This window comes from Hypanus sabinus, chromosome 7 (genome assembly GCF_030144855.1).
Source record: "Hypanus sabinus isolate sHypSab1 chromosome 7, sHypSab1.hap1, whole genome shotgun sequence".
NCBI classification, from domain to species: Eukaryota; Metazoa; Chordata; class Chondrichthyes; order Myliobatiformes; family Dasyatidae; genus Hypanus; species Hypanus sabinus.
The window spans coordinates 108,725,979-108,748,458 of NC_082712.1; the positions used below are offsets into that span (position 1 = coordinate 108,725,979).

Consider the following 22,480-nt stretch of genomic DNA (forward strand, 5'->3'; position numbering starts at 1 on the left):
CTGCCCTGATGGCTTTTTGACAATTCGTGCTGGCAGAAGGCTGCTGCAACTGATTTGAAGTGCTATGATCAAAAGCAGCATAAAAAGAACAGTAAAGCATAAATAAAAAAATTTAAAACCAAACTTAAAAACTATAAGGTAAAGGTTAATTATAGTTTAAAAAAAGCCATTTATCTTTTCAAATGAAGCTAGATGTGCCAGCAATGACCATCGTAGACCAGAGAGGTCAGATAGGTATTTTGTCTATCAGCTCAGTCGCAGACAGTGGCGAATACAGGGGCAGCGCGAGAGTGAGATGCCCCTGCATTTGACCTCCAGCATGTTTCATACTTTTTTTTTGTAATTCAAATTTTTATTATTTATTCTTATTTTACAAAGCAGCACAGCATATCATAGAGCAGATACAGTACAGCATATTTATACAGCCATCCTATGAAAGGAAAACATAAAACTAAGAAACAAAAAAACCTATAATTTAAGTTTAAATTAACATACAACCAAAATTAATCCCAGCTGAATACCGTGGGGGAAGAGGAAAACCAAATTCCCCAGTTGTTCTTTCCCTAGATGACCCATCAGCTTAATATATTTAATCCTTCAGAGCATCATGTCTTTAAGTGAAATTGAGAACATAGCTTTAATCATATGTGAATTTTATAATTACTTGGGCTGGACTAGAAAAAAAAATGTCAAAAATTCAACTATACATTGACCCCTTTATGTAGTTTTTATGACTCTTACCTTTAGACTTCAGTGTTGCTCCTGCCTCAATTGGGATGACGAGAAGAGGAAAGACACCACTGAGCCCAACCATCACAGAGCCAATTAAAGAACAGATCCAGGCATCAACACGCTCTCCTGAGAACAGTTCTGACCATGATCGGAGCTCAAACACATTTTCCGGGCACCACCATTGATTCTCATTAGCAGCCTGTGCTGCTGCTGCCTTTCGGGTCAGCTTCTTGGCATTGGCTCTGTGGATATCTGCACTGGACAGTGACGGAAACAAACCACAGACACAAAGGACGATAACAATAGTCGAGAAATGCTTCTGCATCGCCATCCTGATCCTTGACTAGAATATCGGAGGTCCATTCACTGCAAAATAAGCTGAAAAATGTAATCTAAAAAGGAGTTGAAACTGAGGAACATCATACTATTAGCATTTTTGTACCTTGAATATAGCTAAATCTAACATTTCCAGAGGAGGATTGTGGTTTGTTACACCCAGGGATTATCAAAAGCTTCAGAGCCCAGTTCTGCTCAAAGCTAATGGCATCCATCATAGACAATACTGAATCTAAGTGCAACTAAGTTGTGGATTACTAAGGTTGTTTAGTTGAAATCTTTGACATTTCAGTTTAAGGTGTACATCTGTTCTTCCATATTCTAAGACAGCAACCTATAGCCATGAACAACTCAGATACTATTTCATGTCCGATTTTACTAATCACTGCATTCCTTTATTATTCAGTGTACATCTTCAGTAAAATGTCCAGCATTTCCCCTTCCTTTCATTCTCATACAGTTTATGCTAGGCACCGTTTGTTTTCGTGCTGTTCACTTTCAAGGTTAAAAAGTCAAAAGTGCATTTGGGATTATTTAAACTTCCACAACCTGGATAGTAACCTTTTATGCAACACACACAAAATGCTGGTGGAACGCAGCAGGTCAGGCAGCATCTGTAGGAAGAAGCACTGTCAACATTTCGGGCTGAGGCCCTTCGTCAGGACTAACTGAAAGAAAAGATAATAAGAAATTTGAAAGTAGGAGGGGGGAGGGGGAAATGTGAAATGATAGGAGAAGACCGGAGGGGGTTTGCTAAGCATGACTGTGTGGCTAGGCTACAGTTCAAATGCTGACAACACAGCTATTGTTGGCAGAACTTCAGATGTGACGCAAGGGCGTACAGGAGTGAGATAAATCAGCTAGTTGAGTGGTATTGCAGCAACAACATTACACTCAACGTCAGTAAGACCAAAGAACTTGTAGACTTCCGAAAGGTCAAGATGAGGGAACACACGCCAGTCTCGTAGAGGGATCAGAAGTGGAAATAGTGAGCATTTTCAAGACACTGGGTGTCAATATTCTGGAGGATCTATCATGGGCCTAGCATAATGATGCAGCTACAAAGAAGGCATACAGCAACTATATATTGTTGGGAATTTGGAGAGATTTGGTATATTACCAAAGACACTCACAAATTTCTACAGATGTACCATGAGAGCATTGTAACTGGCAACATCACTGTCTGGTATGGAGGTAGGGAGGCTACTGCATAGAATCAGAAGAAGCTGCAGTGAGTAGTAACAGAAATTTACCCAGAGGTATTTCTCACAGGTCAGCAGCAGTTATTTAAAAAGGGAGCTTTGAGGGCATTTGTCTATTGTATGGAGCCCATCAGTGGTGTCAACAGAGCTCTATAAACTAAATAAAAGTAGAGAAGGGATAAGCGGAGTGGCCATTATTGGGAGTAGGCCAGTGGCGAGAGTGGAAGCAACAGGCTTTGGCTCGGGAGAGGTGTCAGCTCTGTGTAAAGCATCTGTTAAAGTTCCCTTTTTGTTTTTCTCCCCCCTCTTAGCATACCATTTAAATGGCTGTGGTGTGTTTTTGTGCTGGATTTTGGAGAACTGGGAGATGCATGAAGTGCATCTGGCTGCAAATACTTGAAGACCACGTTAGGGATCTGGAGCAGCAACTGGATGATCCTTGGCTTGTAGGGGAGAGTGAGGATATAATTGATCAAAGTTATAGGGAAGTCGCAGGAGGCGAGTAGGTGAGTGACTGTCAGAAGAAATGGAAATAGGCAGTTAGAGCAGAGCACCCCTCAAAAACAAGTACAGTCGGCCCTCTTATCCGCAGATTCGACCAACCACGGATCAGGAAAACCCGGAAGTTCTCTCTTCAGCACTTGTTATTTGAGCATGTATGGACTATTTTTTCTTGTCATTATTCCCTAAACAAAACAGTATAACAACTACTTACATAGTATTTACATTGTATTAGGTATTATAAGTAATCTAGAGATGGTTTAAAAGTACAGGCAGTCCCCAAGTTATGAACGAGTTCCATTCCCGAGTCCGTCTTTAAGACAGATTTGAAGTCGGAATAGGTACATCCCGTATTATGTAGCCTCTGCTAGTAAAACATTTGTCTTAGTACATAGAACATATTTTACCTTTCCATGCAAATAAAATACTTAAGAAACATATGTATTTCAATAATTAAACCACTGCCTTGCTTAGCTTTCATCGGGACAGAGCCTTTCAAATGCTCCATTAAAATTGTTCTGATTGTTGACCGACTAGTCTAACGCTTTTCCAATAACCGATAGCATTTCACCTCTTTCCGATCTCTTTATTACTTCCACTTTATTTTCAGTCGTGATGGTGATCACTTTTGTGAACAGAAACACTGCAGATTCAGAGGTCTGCCACCGGGTCCTAATGTCCACCGCACTGAGACAGGTTAAATAAGGTCTGGGGTTCCGCTAAGGCCTAAAGACTACCGCATTGCGACAGGTTAAATAAGGGAGTTGAGCATCCGCATTTTTTGGTATCCACGGGGGGTCCCGGAACCAATCCCCCGCGGATAAGGAGGGCCTGTCGTATACTGCTTTTGATACACTTGTAGGGGATGACCTCCCGGGAGAACGCCATGGCGAGTGGGTTACAGGCACTGAGCATGGGTTTGTGGTGCAGAAGGGAATGAGAACAAGGAAGCAGTAGTATAGCGGACTTGATAGTGAGAGGCACAGACAGGAGATTCTGTGGACGTGAACTGGACACCCAGATAGTATGTTGCCTCCCAGGTGCCAGGGTCAGGGATGTCTCAGATCATGTCCACAACATTTTGGAGAGGGAGGGAGAGCAACCAGATGTCCTGGTATAGCAATGAGGTCCTGAAAAGAGAATTTAGAGAGCTGGGTAGAAAACTGAGAAGCAGGACTTCCCAGGTAGCAATTTCTGGATTGCTGCCTGTGCCACATGCCAGTGAGAGTAGATCTGGCAGATAAATGTGTGGCTGAGAAGCTGACGCAGGGGACAGGGCTTCAGGTTCTTAGATAATTGGGATCTCTTCTGGGGGAAGATACTACCTGTTCAAAAGTGACGGGCTGCACCTGAACCTGAGGAGGACCAATATTCTTGCGGGCAGGTTTGTGAGAGCTGTTGGGGAGGGTTTAAACTAACTTGGCAGGGGGGGTGGGAACTGGAACGAAGGGACTCAGGGTAGGACAGATGGTAAAAAAGTAAAGCTAGCATGCAGTCAGATTGTCAGGAAGGGCAGGCAGGTGACGGGACTTAGTTGCAGCCAATAGACTGAGTATCATATCTTTAGGGATGCAAAAATCAGAAAGGATAGCAAGGTGTTGTATCTAAATGTGCATAATATAAGAAATAAGGTGGATGATCTTGTTGCAACATTACAGATTGCCAGGCATGATGAGGCCATAACTGAATCATGGCTGACAGATGGTTGTAGTTGGGAGCTGAATGTCCAAGGTTACCAATTGTATTGGAGGTATAGGAAGGTAGACAGAGGGGGTAGTGTTGCTCTACTGGTAAAGAATGGCATCAATCAGTAGAAAGTTGGGTCATAGGATCAGAAGATGTTGAATCCTTGTGGGTTGAGTTACGAAACTGCAAGGGTAAAAGGATGTTGGTGGCAGTCATATACAGGCCTCCCAACAGTGGCTGGGAGGTGAACCACAGGTTACCACAGGAATTAGAAAAGGCGAGTCAAAAGGGCAATGTCATGGTAGTCATGGGAGATTTTAACATGCAGGTTGATTGGGAAAATCAGGTTGGTAATGGATCTCAAGAGAGAGAGTTTGTTGAATGCCTAAGAGATAGCTTTTTAGAGCAGTTTATCATTGAGCTTACTCAGGGATCAGTTATACTGGATTAGGTGTTATGTAATGAACTAGAAGCAATAGGAAGCTTAAGGTAAAAGAGCCCTTAAAAGCCGGTGATCACAATACGATTGTGTTCAACTTGAAATTTGATAGGGAGAAAGTAAAGTCTGATGTAGCAGTATTTCAGTGGAGTAAGGGAAATTACAATCGTATGAGAGAGGAGTTGGCCAAAGTAAATTGGAAGGAGCAGCTGGCAGGGATGATAGCAGAGCAGCAATGGGATGCGTTTCTAGGAAAAAAAAGAGGGAGGTGCAGAACATGTGCATTCCAAAAATGAATAAATACTCAAATGGTAAAATATTATAACCAGGGCTGACAAAGGAAGTCAAAGCTATTGTAAAAGCAAACAAAAGGGCATACAACAAAGCAAACATTAGTGGGAAGATAGAGGATTGGCAAGTTTTAAAAAACCTAAAGAGTGCAACTAAAAAATCATTAGAAGGGAAAAAATGAACTATAAAAGCAAGCTAGCAAATAATATCAAAGTATGTTAAAAATAAAAGAAATGAGTGGATATAGGTCCTCTAGAAAATGAGGCAGGAGAAATAGTAACAGGGGCAAGGAGATGGCTGATGAACTAACTGAGTATTTTGTATCAGTCTTCACTGTGGAAGACACTAGCAGTATGCCTGATGTTGTAGTGTGTGAAGGAAAAGAAATGGGTGCTGTTACTGCTACAAGAGAGAAGGTGCTCAAAAAGCTTCAAGACCTAGAGGTATAAAAGCCACCCGGACCAGAAGAACTGCACCCTAGGGTTCTGAAAGAGATAGCATTAGAGATTGTGGTGGTACTAGAAATAATCTTTCTAAAATCTTTGGACTAGAAGACTGGAAAATTGAAAATGTTACTCTACTCTAAGAAAGGAGGAAGGCAGCAGAGAGGAAATTTAGACCAGTTGGCCTGACCTCAGTGGTTGGGAAGATGTTAAGAGTTAACTGTTAAGGACGAGGTGATGGCGTACTTGGTGACACAGGACAAGATAGTATGAAGTTGGCATGGTTTCCTCCAGGGAAAATCCTGCCTGACAAACCTGTTGGAATTCTTTGAGGAGATTACAAGTAGGATAGATCAGGGGTCGGCAACCTTTACCACTGAAAGAGCCATTTGGACCCGTTTCCCACAGAAAAGAAAACACTGGGAGCCACAAAACCCATTTGACATTTAAAATGAAATAACACTGCATACAACGTTTTTTTTTACCTTTATGCTATGTATAAACAAACTATAAGGTGTTGCATTTATAAAATCGATGAACTCCTGCAGAGAAAACAAAATTACATTTCTGCATGCAACAAAAACATTTTGAACTCCGAGAAAAAGACGTTGGGTTGAAGGTTACTTTTAAGTAAAATACTCAATGTCTATTTGAGTCCTTCTTGTATTTATGAAAAACGCCGAACTTAAATTGTCCGCCAGCAGCAAACCAAAAATAACGTCAGCCAGCTGTCAACCTGAAAAATAAAAGGACTATTTCACTGGACAATGAAAAAATATGAATATACTTAAATAGGCAATTAAAATATTTATCATACTTGGTTAATGGGATTTCTGCTCCTGGACCTCAGCGCACAGCCTCTCAACATCAGGGCTGTATGACGTCACCTTCATCTTTACACAGGATCGCAAGCTGTCATCTATGAGGCGTGCGCAATATTTGTTTTTAATAAAGTTCATGTTGGAGTACACCTGCTCACATACATATGTGGATCCAAAGATCGACAGGACTCCAAGCGCATACTTTTTAATGTTTACATAAATGTCGGGGATAGCATTCCATGTTTCGAAAACAAGTTTGTCCGGTTTGGAGAGGTTTTCAATATCACTCCATTTGTGATTCTGAGCAAGAACGGCCTTCTGACAGGCAACATCTTCAAGGTCTGCTGTCAAGCGTCTAAACTTGGACACCCATATGTCTTTGTCGGCTATGTCGGCCAGTTCCATCTCAAGATCAGGTTGACTCACACCTGCCAATGCAGTCGTATTTAGTAGGGATGGATCGATGCTTAGGGGAGTGACCAAGAAGGATAATGTGTTTTTTTCCTCCCTGAACTCACAGAAGCGTTTCCCAAACGATGTTTGCATTGTGATGATTGCAGAATGTAAATACTCCGAATATCATGTCGTGAGCTTCTTTGAACTTTCTCAAATTGGGGAAGTGAGACAATGTGCCTTTCTGTAAATCTCTGGCAAGCACTGTTAACTTGCGCTCGAATGCCAAAACATCCTCCAACATGTTTAGGGCTGAGCGTCCTTTCCCCTGAAGAGCTGTGTTCAGCGTGTTCAGGTGCGCTGTCGTGTCTACCGTGAAGTGTAGCTTTTCCAGCCACTCTGGCTGTTCCAGCTCAGGAAAGGTGAGCCCTTTGCTGCCCAGGAAAGTTTTCACTTCTTCCAGACACGCGACAAAGCGTTTCAGCACCTCCCCTCTGGACAGCCACCGGACTTTGTTGTGCAGCAGGAGATCAGAATATGCGCTTTCCAGCTCGTCCAGTAACAAACGGAATTGACGGTGATTTAAACTTTTTGCCATTATTTTATTGACAATCTGAATGACAACATCCATTACTTCTGTGCATTGTGGAGGAAATGTTTGAGCGCACAGTGCCTCTTGGTGCAAGATGCAGTGAAAAGTCAGCAGCTTTCTGTCCAGCGACTTCTGCAGTAAAGCCACAAATCCCTTGTGTGCTCCTGTCATACTTGGTGCCCCATCAGTAGCTACTGACACCAGGTGGGTGGTCTTTATTACTTTGGCTCTTAAACAATTCAAGACAGCCTCACAGATGTCCTCCCCCCGTGTTTGGCCTTTTAGAGGTATCAACTCAATCATTTCTTCCTGTGGCCCGGCAGAGTTTACATACCGGCAGAACAGTGCTATTTGTTCAATATCACCTTTGTCTTTAGACTCGTCACAGGCAATCGAGTAGGCCACAGCTGAATTGATGTCTTTAATTTGCTGTCTTGTGATGTTTTCTGCCATTTTTATGGTTCTGTCTTTGACAGTCTTTGCAGAGAGGGGCATATCCCTAATTTTCTGCACAATTTCATTCTCGTTTTTAAAGTCCGTGAATAGATGTTCTGAAATCTTAATGAAAGATTCTTTTATATATTTACCATCTGTAAACTGCTTCCCGTGCCTGACTATTTCCTGAGCGGCAACAAAACTAGCATATGTAGTTGATTTTCCAGACTTCATCCACTTCTTGAAATGATTTTTGCTCAGATCAACCTTCCGCATCAGTTCCGAAATGGCTTTTTTTCTCTCATCTCCATCCGGATATTTTTGAGCAAAGGCTGCGTGTTTATTCTGGAAATCCCTTGCGACTTTTGACTTTTTGTTGTTTGCTAGTTTCTCATTGCATATTAAGCATACCGGTAAACCAGTCTCGTCAGCAGTGAAAGCAAATGAATCTGCCCACGTATCATTAAACGTTCTGTTTTCTTCAGTCACTTTTCTTTTTTTAGAATTCTCCATAATTAGCCTAACTTGGATCAAAAAGTTAAAGAAATCGCGCACTGGCGGGTGTCAGGCATTGGCAGTGGTGACGTATATTAATAGCGACAAAAAACACGTTTTATTTAGATTGTACAAGATCGCCATAATCTTCAAATTTAGAATTACATTTCAAAAACTAACAAACTAACATAAAATACATTTTAATTAAATACTCATCATTTATTTTCCAAAGCCACAGGGAGCTGCAGCACAGAGATGAAAGAGCCACATGCGGCTCCGGAGCCGCGGGTTGCCGACCCCTGGGTAGATAAAGGGGATGCAGTGGATGTTATATATTTGGATTTTAAAAAGGCCTTTGACAAGGTACCACAGCCTTGTCACAAAACACTGACATTTATGCAACAACAGAGCCTAAGAACAGCAGGCCACCTTTAACCCAAACCGTGCCTACCACAGCACCTTCAACTATCTGTAGTTAAGTGCCAAGCACATCATCCATGTAAGCCCAACCTTAAGTTCCTATTCTGCCAATTATACTTACCCTGTGTTATCAACTAACAGTAGAGGACATCAAATTCATCAAATCAAGGGGCCTCAACATCCCAGTTCTAGTGAGCAGGTTGTGTTACACAGCCTTCAAATATTTCTAATACATCTACAATATTGGCAGCTACTTGATTATGTTTAAAGCTGTCCAGTAAAGCCAAAACATATAGCAAAAAAAAAGTCAGTCTTTTAGTTCACCCTCAGTTATCAGTGATAGAAGGTGCACTTACCAATAACTTGTTCATCAAGATGAATTTCACAAGTACCATTCAGATCTAGATCTTACTAAAGCTTGGCCAAACCTGAACAAATATAGCGATTTTCAGAGATGAAAGTGCATGCAGCCCCAATCAAATGTGACATTAGGGACCTCAAATCCTGTCAAAAGGAATAAAGATCCTGTCCCTCTTTCCAGGACACATCCACGCTCAGGTGTCCTCAGAGAAGCATGCAGTAGCAGTATCTACTGGTACAATAAGGGATTTCTGTAAATGGTAAGCTCTAAGGGACTCAAGTGTGTTGTAGATAACAATAATGGTATTTTAATTTGAAACTAAGTAATATGTTTCATGAAGCTTTGAGTGTTGCATATAGGTTTTTGTTGTGACATTGTAGTCATGGAATAAACTTAGTATATGTAAAAAAAAAATGAAAACTCTCCAATTGACAACAGTGATTTAGCTGGTAGAACTGCTTGCTGCCTCGTGTCCAGCAGCCCAAGTTCACTCCTGACTTCTGGTTCTGTCTGTACGGAGTTTACACTTTCTCCCTCTGACCACAAAGAGGGCAGCCAGAGGTAACACAGCCTCCTCTACTGCCAAGTTGAAGCCAGACACAGGTAAGAGTAGTACCTCATATTCCACCTTGGTAGTCTTCAACCTGATGAACACAGATTTCTCCAGGTGTCATAACCACTCCCTTCCCCCACTACATTTTTTCTCCTTTATCCCACCAGTCCCATCACTCCTCCCCCCCCCCCCCACTTTCTTCATTGACCCATTCCTCCCACTGGTTCCCCTCCAAATTCAGCCCTTTACCACATTTTTACCAAGGTTTGACTGTGCACTCCCAAATCAAGAACATCAACTATTCAGGACTTCTCTAACACCTCCCAATCCTGCAACCTTCAAATGCTAGGAGTAGTTCTCACACTAAACCAGCATTGGAACTTTATCACTGCTCTTTCATTAGCAGGTCTAAATACTGAAACTCTCTAGCAATCTGCAATTATCAAACATAGTTACTTACTGACACTATGATAAATTAATGTTGAGCAACAAATGTCAGAACCACAAAATGCTAGAAATGCTGTGTCCAAAATAAAGTCAAAACTGAGGGAGGAAAGGAAGATGCACGAAGACTATGACAGATTAAGAAAGGAATGCAAAGTTCCAGACAATATCTTGCCTGACTTGCTCTCAAATTTTAAATGATTTGCATGTTTCTGTTATAATCTTTTATTGCATAGCCGTTGGCAATTAAAATAAAGGATGTTAGTTTAGCATTATAAACAGGCAATAGAGGCAAGAACAAAATTCACAGGAGGTAAACCACAACACATTGCTCATTTCCACTATTTCATGTGGAAAATCCTCTAACATACCCATCACTGGATTCAACTATTTTCACAGCCTACCCCAAAAACAATTTAATATTCTGCAAAAACCCTGCCAATATGAATAATATAAAAATGAATTGCTGAAAACAGCTGGTGAGACAGCATCTATAGGAAGAGAATCAGTTAATGCTTTGGGCTTGTCACCCTTCATCAGAACTGGGAGGGAGAAATACAAGTCAGTGTAGGTGAGAATGAAAGATACCCTTCAGCTTATTTGCAACATTCACTTATTTCTCTCGCAGCCTTTATGAAGGGTTCTGAATCAGAATCAACCATTTCTCTTTCCATGGATGCTGCCAGATCTGCTGAATGTTTCTGGACTATTTTCAGATTTCCAGCACACTTTTTTTAAAATGTTCATTTCCTAACATTAGATCTGATCTTACTTTCAGTCATGCCATTGCCCCTGCCTTGAAATCAAAAGAATGCATGAAATTCAAATGTGGATTTAAGTTTATGAAAATCCACAAAGCTGTGAGCAACCACGCATAAGAAGAAAAAGAACCAGTATATATACTCAATACATTCTCTAGTCATTTTAAGTTCTTCTGCAAATCGGTTTATGCAACAAGGCTTGGAATATTCAACTACATCTGATTTATTACACAATCAATAGACTTGTCTACAGAAAGCTTACAAGTATTTCAGAATTACTGAATCACATGCCCACATCCCTAAAAAAATTTCAAGTATATCTGTATGTTGTATCTAACAGACCATAAAGAACATTATTCTTGGCAATACATAAATGCAAATTGTGATGAAGCAAAAAAAATTTGAATAATTATTGCTAGGAAGAAACAAATTGAAACAGCAAATCCAATCTTCACCACTTTTTAATGAGGTACAGTTACCGTGCGCCTCAAAACTACTTGCTATTTCTCAGTGCTTCTACAAACTCTTACAATACATACTTTATTATATTGTGGTGTCCTTTGCCAGCTAATGCTTTGTATTACTATAAAATCCTGTTTTATCTTGCAAAAGCTTGAGGATCTATTCACCTTTCAAACGTGTGCTGACAATGAAAATATATGCAAGCAGCTGCAGCTATATTTTCTAGGGTGTTTCTCTTTTGCCATGCCTCAAGCAGTTATAAATCAAAGCAAGAGATAATCGGCATGGATTTAGATGACAGGCAATCCTCCCATGCTATGTCCCTGCACCTACATTTTACTTAAAGACAAGTAAACCTGAAAATTTTCTTAAATGAAAATTCCTACCTTGACCATCCACCCAAAACCATCAATGTCTCTGAGCTGACTTTCGCCACAAAAATACTTTGTCAGCCATAGAACATTACAGCACAGAAACAGGCCTTTTGGCCCTTCTTGGCTGTGCCAAACCATTTTTCTGCCTAGTCCCACTGACCTGCACCTGGCCCATATCCTACCATACACCTCTCATCCATGCACCTGTCCAAGTTTTTCTTAAATGTTAAAAGTGAGCCTGCATTTACCACTTCATCTGGCAGCTCATTCCTACCACGCTGTGTGAAGAAGCCCCCCCCCCCATGTTCCCTTTAAACTTTTCCCCCTTCACCCATGTCCTCTGGTTTTTTTCTCCCCGAACCTCAGTGGAAAAAGCCTGCTTGCATTCACTCTATCTATACCCATCATAATTTTAGATACCGCTATCAAATCTCCCCTCATTCTTCTACGCTCCAGGAAATAAAGTCCTAACCTATTCAACCTTCTCTGTAACTCAGTTTCTCAAGTCCCGGCAACATCCTTGTAAACCTTCTCTGCACTCTTTCAACCATCTATATGCTTGGAATGTCCTCGCCACATCAGGAATCTCCTTAAACACAACTGAATCATTAAATATTTTGTGTTGCTCCACTAAATACTTTGAGACAGCCAGAAGCTTGAGATACAATGGATGCAAGGGTGATCTACAAAAGCAGGTCAATATGTTGGTGACAGAGGTGCAACCTGATGCGGTATGGTTGTTGCTGTGTCCTGCCCTCCAGACCTTGACTCAAGGCAGAAAAGTGTCATGACACAGCAGAACAGCAGATCCCTCCCACCTACCATTACTGATAGGGCCATGAGGTAGACAATCACCTTTCTCCTCCCATGAGACACTCTCCTCCATCCACCCATGTGTTGGAAGAGACTTGAGACTGATGAAAGGGAAGAATTTGCCTCACCCATCCATGGGGCTGCTGAGTGGGAGATCCACCCATGTGCCACAGACCTGATGAGATAAAAGGTTCCCCCTCCACCACACAATCATGCACACACACACTTGCTTTCACAGGACTATTGAGGCAAGCAACACCTTTCTGGTGTATGGGATTGAAAGACGCTCATTCCTTCCACATGGCCTCCTGTACTGAGGCCATGAGGCCACACTCAGTTGGAGGAGCTACACCTTACAACTTGATGGCATGAACAACAATTTCTTGAACTTCTGGTAGCACCCACACCCACCACCATTCCCAATTCCCTCTTATCTTATCCCCTTGCTTGCCCATCACCTCCATCTGCTTATCCCCCTTTCCTCCCACAGGGGTAGGGGGCAAGGGAAGTGATATAATATTCAGGGACAGGGCTTGAGTGGGGGTGGTGACTTGTCCACAATAGAGTGTGGGGTGGGGGCATTGTAATACCCAGAGATAGGGGGTGGGGTGATGGCTATATCCATGAGTGGAATGGGGGTAATACCCTGCCCAGGAGTGGGAGAGGGGTTAGAGATGGGGGCTATGCCTTGGATGGGCTGGAGGATAACCTTGCGCAGAGATTTGGGGGTGGGGACAAAAGGTTGCCCGGAGATTCAAGTGGGGGGGGGGTGCAATGCCTTGTCCACGATAGAATGTGGGGTGGGGGCAATAGCATGCCCAGAGATTCAGGGATGGGGTAATACAATACTCAGGGTGAGGGAGTGGGTGGGGGTGATAGCTTGTCCACGATGGTGTGGATTAATTGTCCAGAGATTCGGGGGTGGGGGTGTGGACTTCTATGCGAAGATTTTGTAGGAAATGGACTCCCTCACCAGGGTCAGCTGGGATGGAGGGAATCCCGAACACAAGCCCTCCCTCTCCAGGTGCTGATGAGCTTTAGCCTCTCTCACAGTGGGTTGCAGAGGCCATTGGGTCGGGAAGCAATGACCAACTTTTAGGCAAGTTGGTGAGTAGGCGGCATGACAGAAGAGGACAAGGCGGGCTGCTCCGTGTGTGACGGCCGATAATGGAAGCAAAAATATCCACCCTCAGGAACCCAGCTCGCCTTCACCCTTCCCCGAGTACTCACCTCCGGCGACACGACCAGTTGAGGCGGACAGGAACAGCCACTGTTGCGGCCTCCTGCCTTACCCCCCACACCCCCTCCTGCTTCAGCCGCCGCCACGTAAGCCAACGCGAAATGCGGGGCTCGAGCGCCGGCCGGCCGAGCCCGCGCATGCGGACCCAAGCTCGCTCCCGCGCGCGCACGCGACCACTTCCCCAGAGCGCGGTCTCCAACGGTAACCGCAAGTTCCTGACCTGAGGCCGGTGAACGGAAACCGGCCTGTTGTTCCTTTCTCCACAGACGCCGTCAGACGGTCTGAGCATTTCTAAACACGACAGTTCTTGTACTGGCTGTGTTTTCCCATGATTTCCGAATACGGATCTTAACAGCATCTGCTGAACGCGCCTCAATCTCAATAGGTCTTCAGCTGCAGGATAAAGAGTTGCTCTGAGCCCTTCACCAGAGCCATGGTCAATCATCCCAACTTCGGTGTTGGAGCAAAGTGTGCAAACAGTACTGGCACACGTGCACTTCTCCACACGGCTCCAAGTTGATTTTTGACTTCCCTAAATGTTCTCTTGAGTGGCGGGTTGGAGATAAATGTTTATCAAATGAAAAGCACTCCTCTCTGCTAGCCTCAGGTCACTCTTAGCCAAGGTGTAACACCTGCATCAGAATCATGTGAAGCAATATGAGCAGCTGGTGCATATCAAGGCCTGTTATGTTTCTGCACATTGAAATGTTGAGGGGAATGAACGGGTTGATTGTTTGGCCAAAAAAGCTGTTAAAAGTTCATCTGTGGAATAGATCTTTGATTTAGCAAACCAGAAGCCGAGGGATTGGTGGAGCTAAGAAGTAGGGGATTATGCCAAGATCTGTGGGATAATGGGCATAAGGGGAGACATCTTTATAGAATACATAAAACTGTTGGATTGATGAGAAGGTAAGACAAGAAGAGGAAGAATTGGATTGACTTGGACTTAGAATTGGGCATACTATGCTTAATTATTCCTTGTATCTTGTTGGAAAACACTGGTATGTGTAGGTATTCATTATGTAACAGTTGAACACATTCTTTTACAAGGTGAAGCATACAAAGCTTGAAAGAAAGCAAATGCAGGCTGCACTACTAGCTTTGGGGGTTCAAGCAACACACACAAAATGCTGGTGGAACGCAGCAGGCCAGGCAGCATCTATAGGGAGAAGCACTGTCGACGTTTTGGGCCGAGACCCTTTGTCAGGACTGTCATTTTGCCATTTCCTTGTGTTAGCTTTGGGGGTTGACAGTTTTCATTTAAAAACTTTACTAAGTTATGGAAGTGACTAAGTCACAATATTGTCTTTCATTATTTAAAATCTATAGGGCTTTTTGGGATAATTTAGTTTTCAGTTGATAAAGAACTAGTAGAGGTTTTATTTCCCAAGTCTGTACAGCTCACTCCAGTCCAGTTGGTGGTTATGCACCTTGAAGTTGGACTGCTAATTGCCATTAAAAGTCAGAAGAAGAATAAGTACAGCTATGAAACCATTGACACTAGTCAGACAGTCTCTGAAGACTGGGGTCACCCATCTTGTAAATACACTGCCCAGAAGAAGGCAATGGCAAACCACTTCTGCAGGAAAAATTGCCAAGAACCTACATGGTACATAATGATGATGATGATGCCTTGTTCCCTGAAACATCAAAAGGATGGACCTTCCACTCAAAAACTCTTGTACCAACCCACCCCTGTCCAAGAACATTACCTCCACCTTCCGGTTTAAGATGGTGCTGTGGAAGTTTAGTGACTACTTTCTGGTGTACAACAAAACAAAAAAAGCAACTTAAGACTTTTCTGGTAAACAATCACAATCAGTGGCTTGTGGCTTCCCTGACAAAAGTTGTGCTGAATTGCCTGTATGACCTGGCATTAATATGGTGTGGGGTCTCAAAGAGGAAGGACTGAAATTGCTGGAGTGGATTTGGAGGTAATTTGATGTGGCGGAGCGAAGTTGAAGAAAGATCCGAGATTTGATTGATTTAAGAGCCAAGCTGAATTGGAAAGGTCGGGTACTGGCTGAAATGAAGCAATGGAGCCCGAGGATGTATCAAAGTGGCAGAGAGTGAGGAACAACCGGAGGTTTGGACAGTTTAAGCACTGGGCCAGATTGAAATGATCAGGATGTCAGGGTCGAAGGTGAGGGACATTCTTGTTCAGCTCACTGCACCACATGGTTTCCCCATCTCTGTGCTGGACTGAAACTGTGGCCTGTAACTAATGGACTTCTGGATCAGCTGCTGTGGTGCCTGGCTTTGTGAGCTTCAGTTCTGAATATTGTTTGCAATGATTTGTCTTATTCTTTCTCTGCACACTGGGTGTTTGATGCTCTTTTTAAAACATGGGTTCTATTGGGTTTCTTTGTTTCATGGCTGCTTGTAAGGAGATGAATCTCAAGGTTGTATCAGAATCCAAATTAGAATTGGGTTTTATATCACTGGCATATGCTGTGAAAGTATACATACTTTTATAATAAATGCCCTTTGAACCTTGAACTTCCAAAAGACCAGGAAAATGCAGACCACTTATATCTCTCAGGAACCATCTGTTAGCAATAGCTGTATGTTTTTGTGACATGAACTACCTATAGAAGAAGGACACAGGAGGTATTGGAGAATTAGTTCCAAATGCTGTCTCCACAGAATCTACTAAAACCTCAGGCAGGAGGAGTGAACCAGCTATGGTGTACTCTTCCCAGCACCTGAGGCTCAGATTTTAAACATTTGACTTCAGTGGTAGGACACATTTTCATGCCTGACACCAGACTTTCAAATAGGCACTCTACCTCAAGCTAATCAAGAAATCCAGAAATCCTTCAATGCATAGAAGAAATATTTTGATGTGTTGTCAAAGCCACCATGAAAAAGTGTAACATCCTCACTGGCTCATGGGAATTCCTTGTCCGTACCACTCGGTGTGGAAAAGAAGCCTTCAAGCTAGCATTTAGAAACTTGAGTCCATCCGTTGCAAGAACATGGTCTTTTCATCTACCAACTTTCCAGCCCCATCAAACCTTATTCTTGTTTCACTTGAGATGGGTCCGTGAAACCAACAGAACTGCAGTTAAAGCAAGTCATCATTGACCTGAGGGACTTAAGAAGATGATGAAGGTATGACATTACTTCTCTTGCTCATTTGCTGTTCTTTTCATCAGGAATGCAATGCTTTGCTAATATCCACACTCATCAATGAAATTATTTTGTGGGTCAATTGTCATCAAGGAGTTAAATCGAAGAGGGGCCAGAGCCGTTAACTACTTTGACAATTTCAGCTAATCTTCACCATGGATGTTCTATTCCATAATGCAAACATCAGCTGTCAGACACGTCCTCATACCTCCCTCTGTACCATGATTTCTGCAGTCAGCATCAGGCCTTTGTCTCCTAGACTGTTACAGATCTCATTTTACTGAAAGATTTTTCTGCCAGAGTATCCAACCTGGTAGTGGCCAATCACACTCTTTCTGCTTCCTACCCAAGCTCCACAAAGAGGAGTGCTTCAGTATTCCATTGTTTCAGAATAATCTTGCCCTATCAAACATTTCTTTCCAGACTGAATTATGGTCCAGTACCTTCCCTCTTACATCCATGACACTACTGATCTTCCCCATCATTCATTTCTGTTTCCCTGGTCCCTACTGGGTCATCCTCAACATGGATTTTCAATAACATCCTCTGGTCTTTTACCTACCCCAACGCCACCCACCATGCACCCAACCTTTCTGTTCTCCCCCACTGTTTACCAAGTATTCAGTCCTTGGCAGAGACATTGTTTGGCTTTGTACACCTATGCCTGAAGCTCAATGACTTCCAGGCCAGACCTGCTGTAGAACCTTTCTTCCTGTACCTTAATGCACATTTCTTTGGCTAGGAATCCTTAATCCAGTCCAGTAATCTGTTCTTCCGTCTCCAATATTCCCAAACCACAACAGGCTATATCAAGCTATCAATAAGGCTTTTGTCTCAGGAGATCTTCCTTCCACAGCCTCCATCCTGCTAATGCCCCAACCCTGCCCTTCCCTTTTTTTAACCTAGATCTACAAAATGGACTATTCTACCTTGGCTCGGTTCTGCCCCCATTGGTCTATTCCCTTCACATTTATTCTCTGATGCCCTCTATCATTCTGACAATTTACCATTCTCTGGTCCCAACAAGCTCATCTTCACTGTGAATATTCATTTGCTTTATACCTGTTCTGAGGAAAGGTTTCTGACTTGATCCATTGACCCATTTCTCTTTCCATGGATGCTACTTGACTAGCCAATTTCTTATGGCATTTCTGTTTTTATTTAATCAACTATGTATTGATTCATTGGTTCTGCAACACCTTGTAAAAGATTGCTGATACAGTAATTATGATATTATCTTCTAACCTTACCACGCATTCAAAATAGCTGCTGTTCAGAAATCCTTAAAAAGTCCAAGATTGTGACTGGAGTTATGCAACAATCAACATTACCAGAATTTTGTGTGTGTTGCTTGAATTTCCAGCATCTACAGATTTTCTCATGCTTGCTATGTATTAGCTTTTACATTCACACCAAAAATTCTCCAGTTGTGAACCTGTACCCAGGCCAGCAAGACTCAAGTTGAGTACAAGCTCCACTGACGAGCAACTTACATTGAGGAATGTTTAGTTAACTGTACTAGTTTACTTTGGAACAGAGGAGGCTGGGGAAAATTAATTGGAGTGTATGAGGTGTTGGATCAGGCTGTTTAATGTTAATTGTTATTTCCTTTGTAGCTTAACAATCAATTATCTGCTTGTATTTTAAGTAGCATTTATAACAGCCTAATATGCCTCGAGTAAGTGTATAAAGTATAATTCTGGAAGCCTCTTAGCTTTATTCTGAAGGGGCATTTTCTCATTGGCTGATTATATTAATAGGTATTTTATGATCAGACCATTGTTATCTGAGGAATTTCACTCTTATCTCTCAGTATTTGGGTTGACATTTTATGTTAGGCACCATTTTTTTCTTTAACTTTTCTTCAATTTATCAAGACCCCATATCACTCTCCTGTTCCTGTTTTCTTTGTTCTATTAATTCTTAATAAATGATAATTAAGTGACAGGTTTTATGCCTCGACCCTGACCCCCAGAAGAACACGTGATTTGAAACACACCAGAATCCTATAGTTTGTGGTAGTTGGCTAAGATATTCAAAGTCCGCAGTTACTCGGAAAGCTCCAAGACGGAGAGAATTTTAGGCATCCAAACTAAAGGGGTAAGGACTTCCTATTTATGTTCCGTTCTATTGCCCAAGAGAAAAATGGGTTTTGAAAGCTGGATCAGAGTTAGGATTGAGGAAACTGCTAAGTCACTGGTTTAAAAACAGCTCTGTAATTTTGTAATTAAATATACAGGCCAGTGAAGTGTCAGAAAATCACATTTGCACAAGCAGCAATGTGTGACAAAAAAATCGAGGCATGCAAGCCAGTGGGGTGCATGAGAAAGCTTAAATAGTGCAAGCTAGTGAAGCACTGGGAAAAAAGAATCAAATTCGGGTTGCAGGCAACCTGTTAAATTTCAAGATCGTGGTCTAGATCATAAAAAAGTATGCATGAATTAAGATCAAAATAGAACAATGGCCAAAATCGTGAACCCTCTTCCACTGAGCACATCTACATGGAGTGTTGGCAGAGGAAAGCAGCCTCCATCATCAGGGACCTCCACCTCCCAGGCTTTGCACTCTTTTTGCTGCTACCATCAGGAAGAAGATGTAGGAGCCTCAGGCCCACACCACCAAGTGCAGGAGTGTTATTACCTCTCAACCATCAGGCTCTTGAACCAAAGGACATAACTTCACTTGTCCCATCACTGAAATGTTCCCACAAACTATGAACTCACTTTTAAGGACTCTACATCTTAAGTTCTAGATATTTATTGCTTTACTTATTATGATCATTTCTTTCATTTTGTGCTTACAGTTTGTTGTCTTTTGCATACTGGCTGAACACCCAAGTTGTTGTGGTCTTTTATTTATTCGACTATGGTTATTATTCTATTTTGGATTTAATGAGAATGCCTACAAGAAAATGAATTTTCAGGGTTGTATGTGGTGACATTGATAATAATTTTATTGTGAACTTAAAGTACATAGCTGAAGGTTTGATCTCTTACCTAAGTGAAACATTTATGTTTGATAAAATTGTTGAAAAAGTCCAGATGAAAAATACCAATGTTAAGTTTATTGAGAATGGAAAGGAATGCATTAAAATCTAGAAAATGAATGCCACTGATATAGAGATTATAATGTATGGTTGGTTTGATTAAATGTGTGAGTGATTGAAAAAGTTTAAAAAGTGAGCTCTTTTACAAATTGAAAGAAACGCAAAGCTTACGATAATCTTCAGAAACACCGTGATAGAGACAGTAAAAAGCCTAAAGAGCAAATATTTGCATTAACCGAATTACTGGGAGAACATTACGGTAGTTCAATCGATATGAGATTTTAAAGTAAATTAAAACAACTTCAAAAGTGCAGCTGTAACTTCAACTGGGCCGTCTTACTGGCAACACTCCTGGTGCTCTGTCTTGGGAAACACCTACTTCGGAAGCTCCAACCAAGGAATCACAGCTCACATCGAGCACTTTCCGTGTACATCGCCACCATCCGAGCTCCGGAGAATTACAATCGACATGACAGGGACTTTACAGTGGTGCTTAACGACTCACAAGACGATGACAGTGATGAAACAATAAGATTGATAGCTATGTCACAGTTTGCTCCAATAAAGACCGAGAGAGTGAAGAAAAACAGGACTGAAGATGAAACCATTGCTAATCAATGTATTGACAAGTTAACCCCTATAGTGGCAGAGCAGCCAACTATTTTCAGTGCTCTGTTTGTCGCTTGAATAACATCACCAGAGAGAACTCGCTGATTGATATGAAGTCTCTTTATTCGACATAATGGAACACAGCAGGCGCCATATTGAGACCCTTTTGGATGAAGAGATCTGCTCAGCTCAACATTACATGACATTTTACATGCTAAAGATCAAAGGGTAATTCTATATCTACAATGTATCTGTAATGCTTTCGTTGAACTACACACAACTCCCACACTCCCTCTTTACATCAACACTCCAGACAATGTTAACCAACAATGTTTGGTCCTTCAATCAGTTGCTGTTTTCTCTTGGATCCAATTGTCCAGAGTATTTAAAATTTAATCTACAGTCGATATTCAGATCTGAAGATTGGTGCCTGAAGTTAGTTACTGAAGTTATTTGCTATATGTCCTAACCCCAAAAACACCCTAACATTCTGAACGCATCACACAAATGGTTTACTATCATTGATTTGGCCAATGGATTCTGATCAGGAGCGTTGACGCCTGAATGTCAACAATGGTTGGCTTTTACAGTTGATGATAAGCAATATCAGTGGATGAGGCCACTATAAGGGCTTCACAACGGTCTCATGGTCTATCACGCGGCTTTGAGACCACATTTGAACCAGCAATCATACAATATGTGGATGATGCCTGATTGCAGATTAGCAAGAACATGATGCACTTTATTTGTTGGATCACCTGTACATCAAGGGTAACAAAGCAACTCTAGACAAGGCACAATTCCCACAAGAGGAAATCAGTTACTTGAGACAAAATACTTCCACAAGATAAATGGGAAGTTACTGAGGGTCATGAAAAAGCTGTTAAATCAACAGAACCTCCTACAGCAGTTCAGCAACTCTGGAAATTTCTTTTTTTATCACTAATTTTTATTGCAACACCAACACATTACATTCAGTACAACCAGTTGCCATTTACATTTTGACTGTTTAACCCAGTCACCTCCAACCCTCATCTACACCCTCCTCTCTCCCCCCCACTCTCTCCCCTCCAACCAACCAACTGAATAGTAGTGCATAAACAGATAGAGCATTCCTATTTTAACAGAAGATCTTTTAAATTAGATATCAAATTTGTCCACATTAAGATTGTGTTTGGTCGTGCATCATTTTTTTTCTTCGGCAGTTTGAACGAGGCACGACTGCGCAAGTGTGTGAAAGTAGGCCTGTGAGGCAGCAGGACAGTTTAAAAAGTGAGCAGATTGAGAAGGGGCGGTCATTTCTTCGGCAGTTTGAACGAGGCACAACTGTGCAAGCGCGTGAAAGTAGGCCTGTGAGGCAGCAGAAGAGTTTAAAAAGCGAGCAGATTAATGGATCGGGTGATGGAGTAGAGGGAGACAGTAGGAAGGCTTTGGCTCGAGAGGCTTCGGCAAGCAGAGGCTGAGGATGAGCTTGCTCCCAGTGAGGTAAGGCCGGGTAAGCTCCTTTAGTTACTCTAATTAACTTAGAAGTAGGTAGTGGAGGCAGCAGTTAGGGCAGTCGAGTGCTCCGTTTGCAGTATGTGGGAAGTCAGAGCGAGCACAATTGTCCCTGATGACTGCACCCCCTGTAAAAGGTGCATCCAGCTGCAGCTCCTGACAAACCGAGTTAGGGAACTGGATGAACTTAGGATCATTCAGGAGGCAGTGGCAGAAATAAACAGGAGTTACAGGGAGATAGTCACCCCTAAAAGTCAGGAGACAGATAGCTGGATGACTGTCAGGAGAGGGAAGGGGAATAAACAGAATGAGCAGAGCACCCCTGTGGCCGTTCCCATCAATAATAAGTATAACATTTTGGATACTGTTGGTGGGAACAACCTACCAGGGACAAGTTGCAGT

The 22,480-nt window shown here is 42.2% G+C and overlaps 2 protein-coding genes across 5 annotated transcripts in view; both read right to left on the reverse strand.

Moving 5' to 3' along the window:
* slc39a13 (solute carrier family 39 member 13) overlaps positions 1 to 14,029 on the reverse strand; it is a 65,014-nt gene extending 50,985 nt beyond the window's left edge. The window contains exons 1-2 of one of the 4 annotated variants that reach the window (XM_059975358.1): positions 14,015 to 14,029; positions 742 to 1,098 (exon numbers count right to left, since the gene is read on the reverse strand). In XM_059975358.1, the coding sequence (XP_059831341.1) occupies positions 742 to 1,063 (322 nt within the window). In that variant the 5' untranslated portion in view covers positions 1,064 to 1,098; positions 14,015 to 14,029. Of the gene's footprint in view, positions 1 to 741; positions 1,111 to 13,784; positions 13,945 to 14,014 lie in introns of those variants that run through there. The other 3 variants (XM_059975357.1, XM_059975356.1, XM_059975359.1) reach the window with 3 other exon arrangements.
* On the reverse strand, positions 1,119 to 9,856 carry LOC132397087 (general transcription factor II-I repeat domain-containing protein 2-like). The gene is made up of 2 exons (XM_059975355.1): positions 6,448 to 9,856; positions 1,119 to 6,366 (listed from the first exon to the last, which is right to left on the reverse strand). The coding sequence occupies exon 1, from the start codon at positions 8,382 to 8,384 to the stop codon at positions 6,966 to 6,968; it is 1,419 nt and encodes a 472-aa protein (XP_059831338.1). The 5' UTR covers positions 8,385 to 9,856; the 3' UTR covers positions 1,119 to 6,366; positions 6,448 to 6,965.
* Positions 14,030 to 22,480: the final 8,451 nt, after the last annotated feature.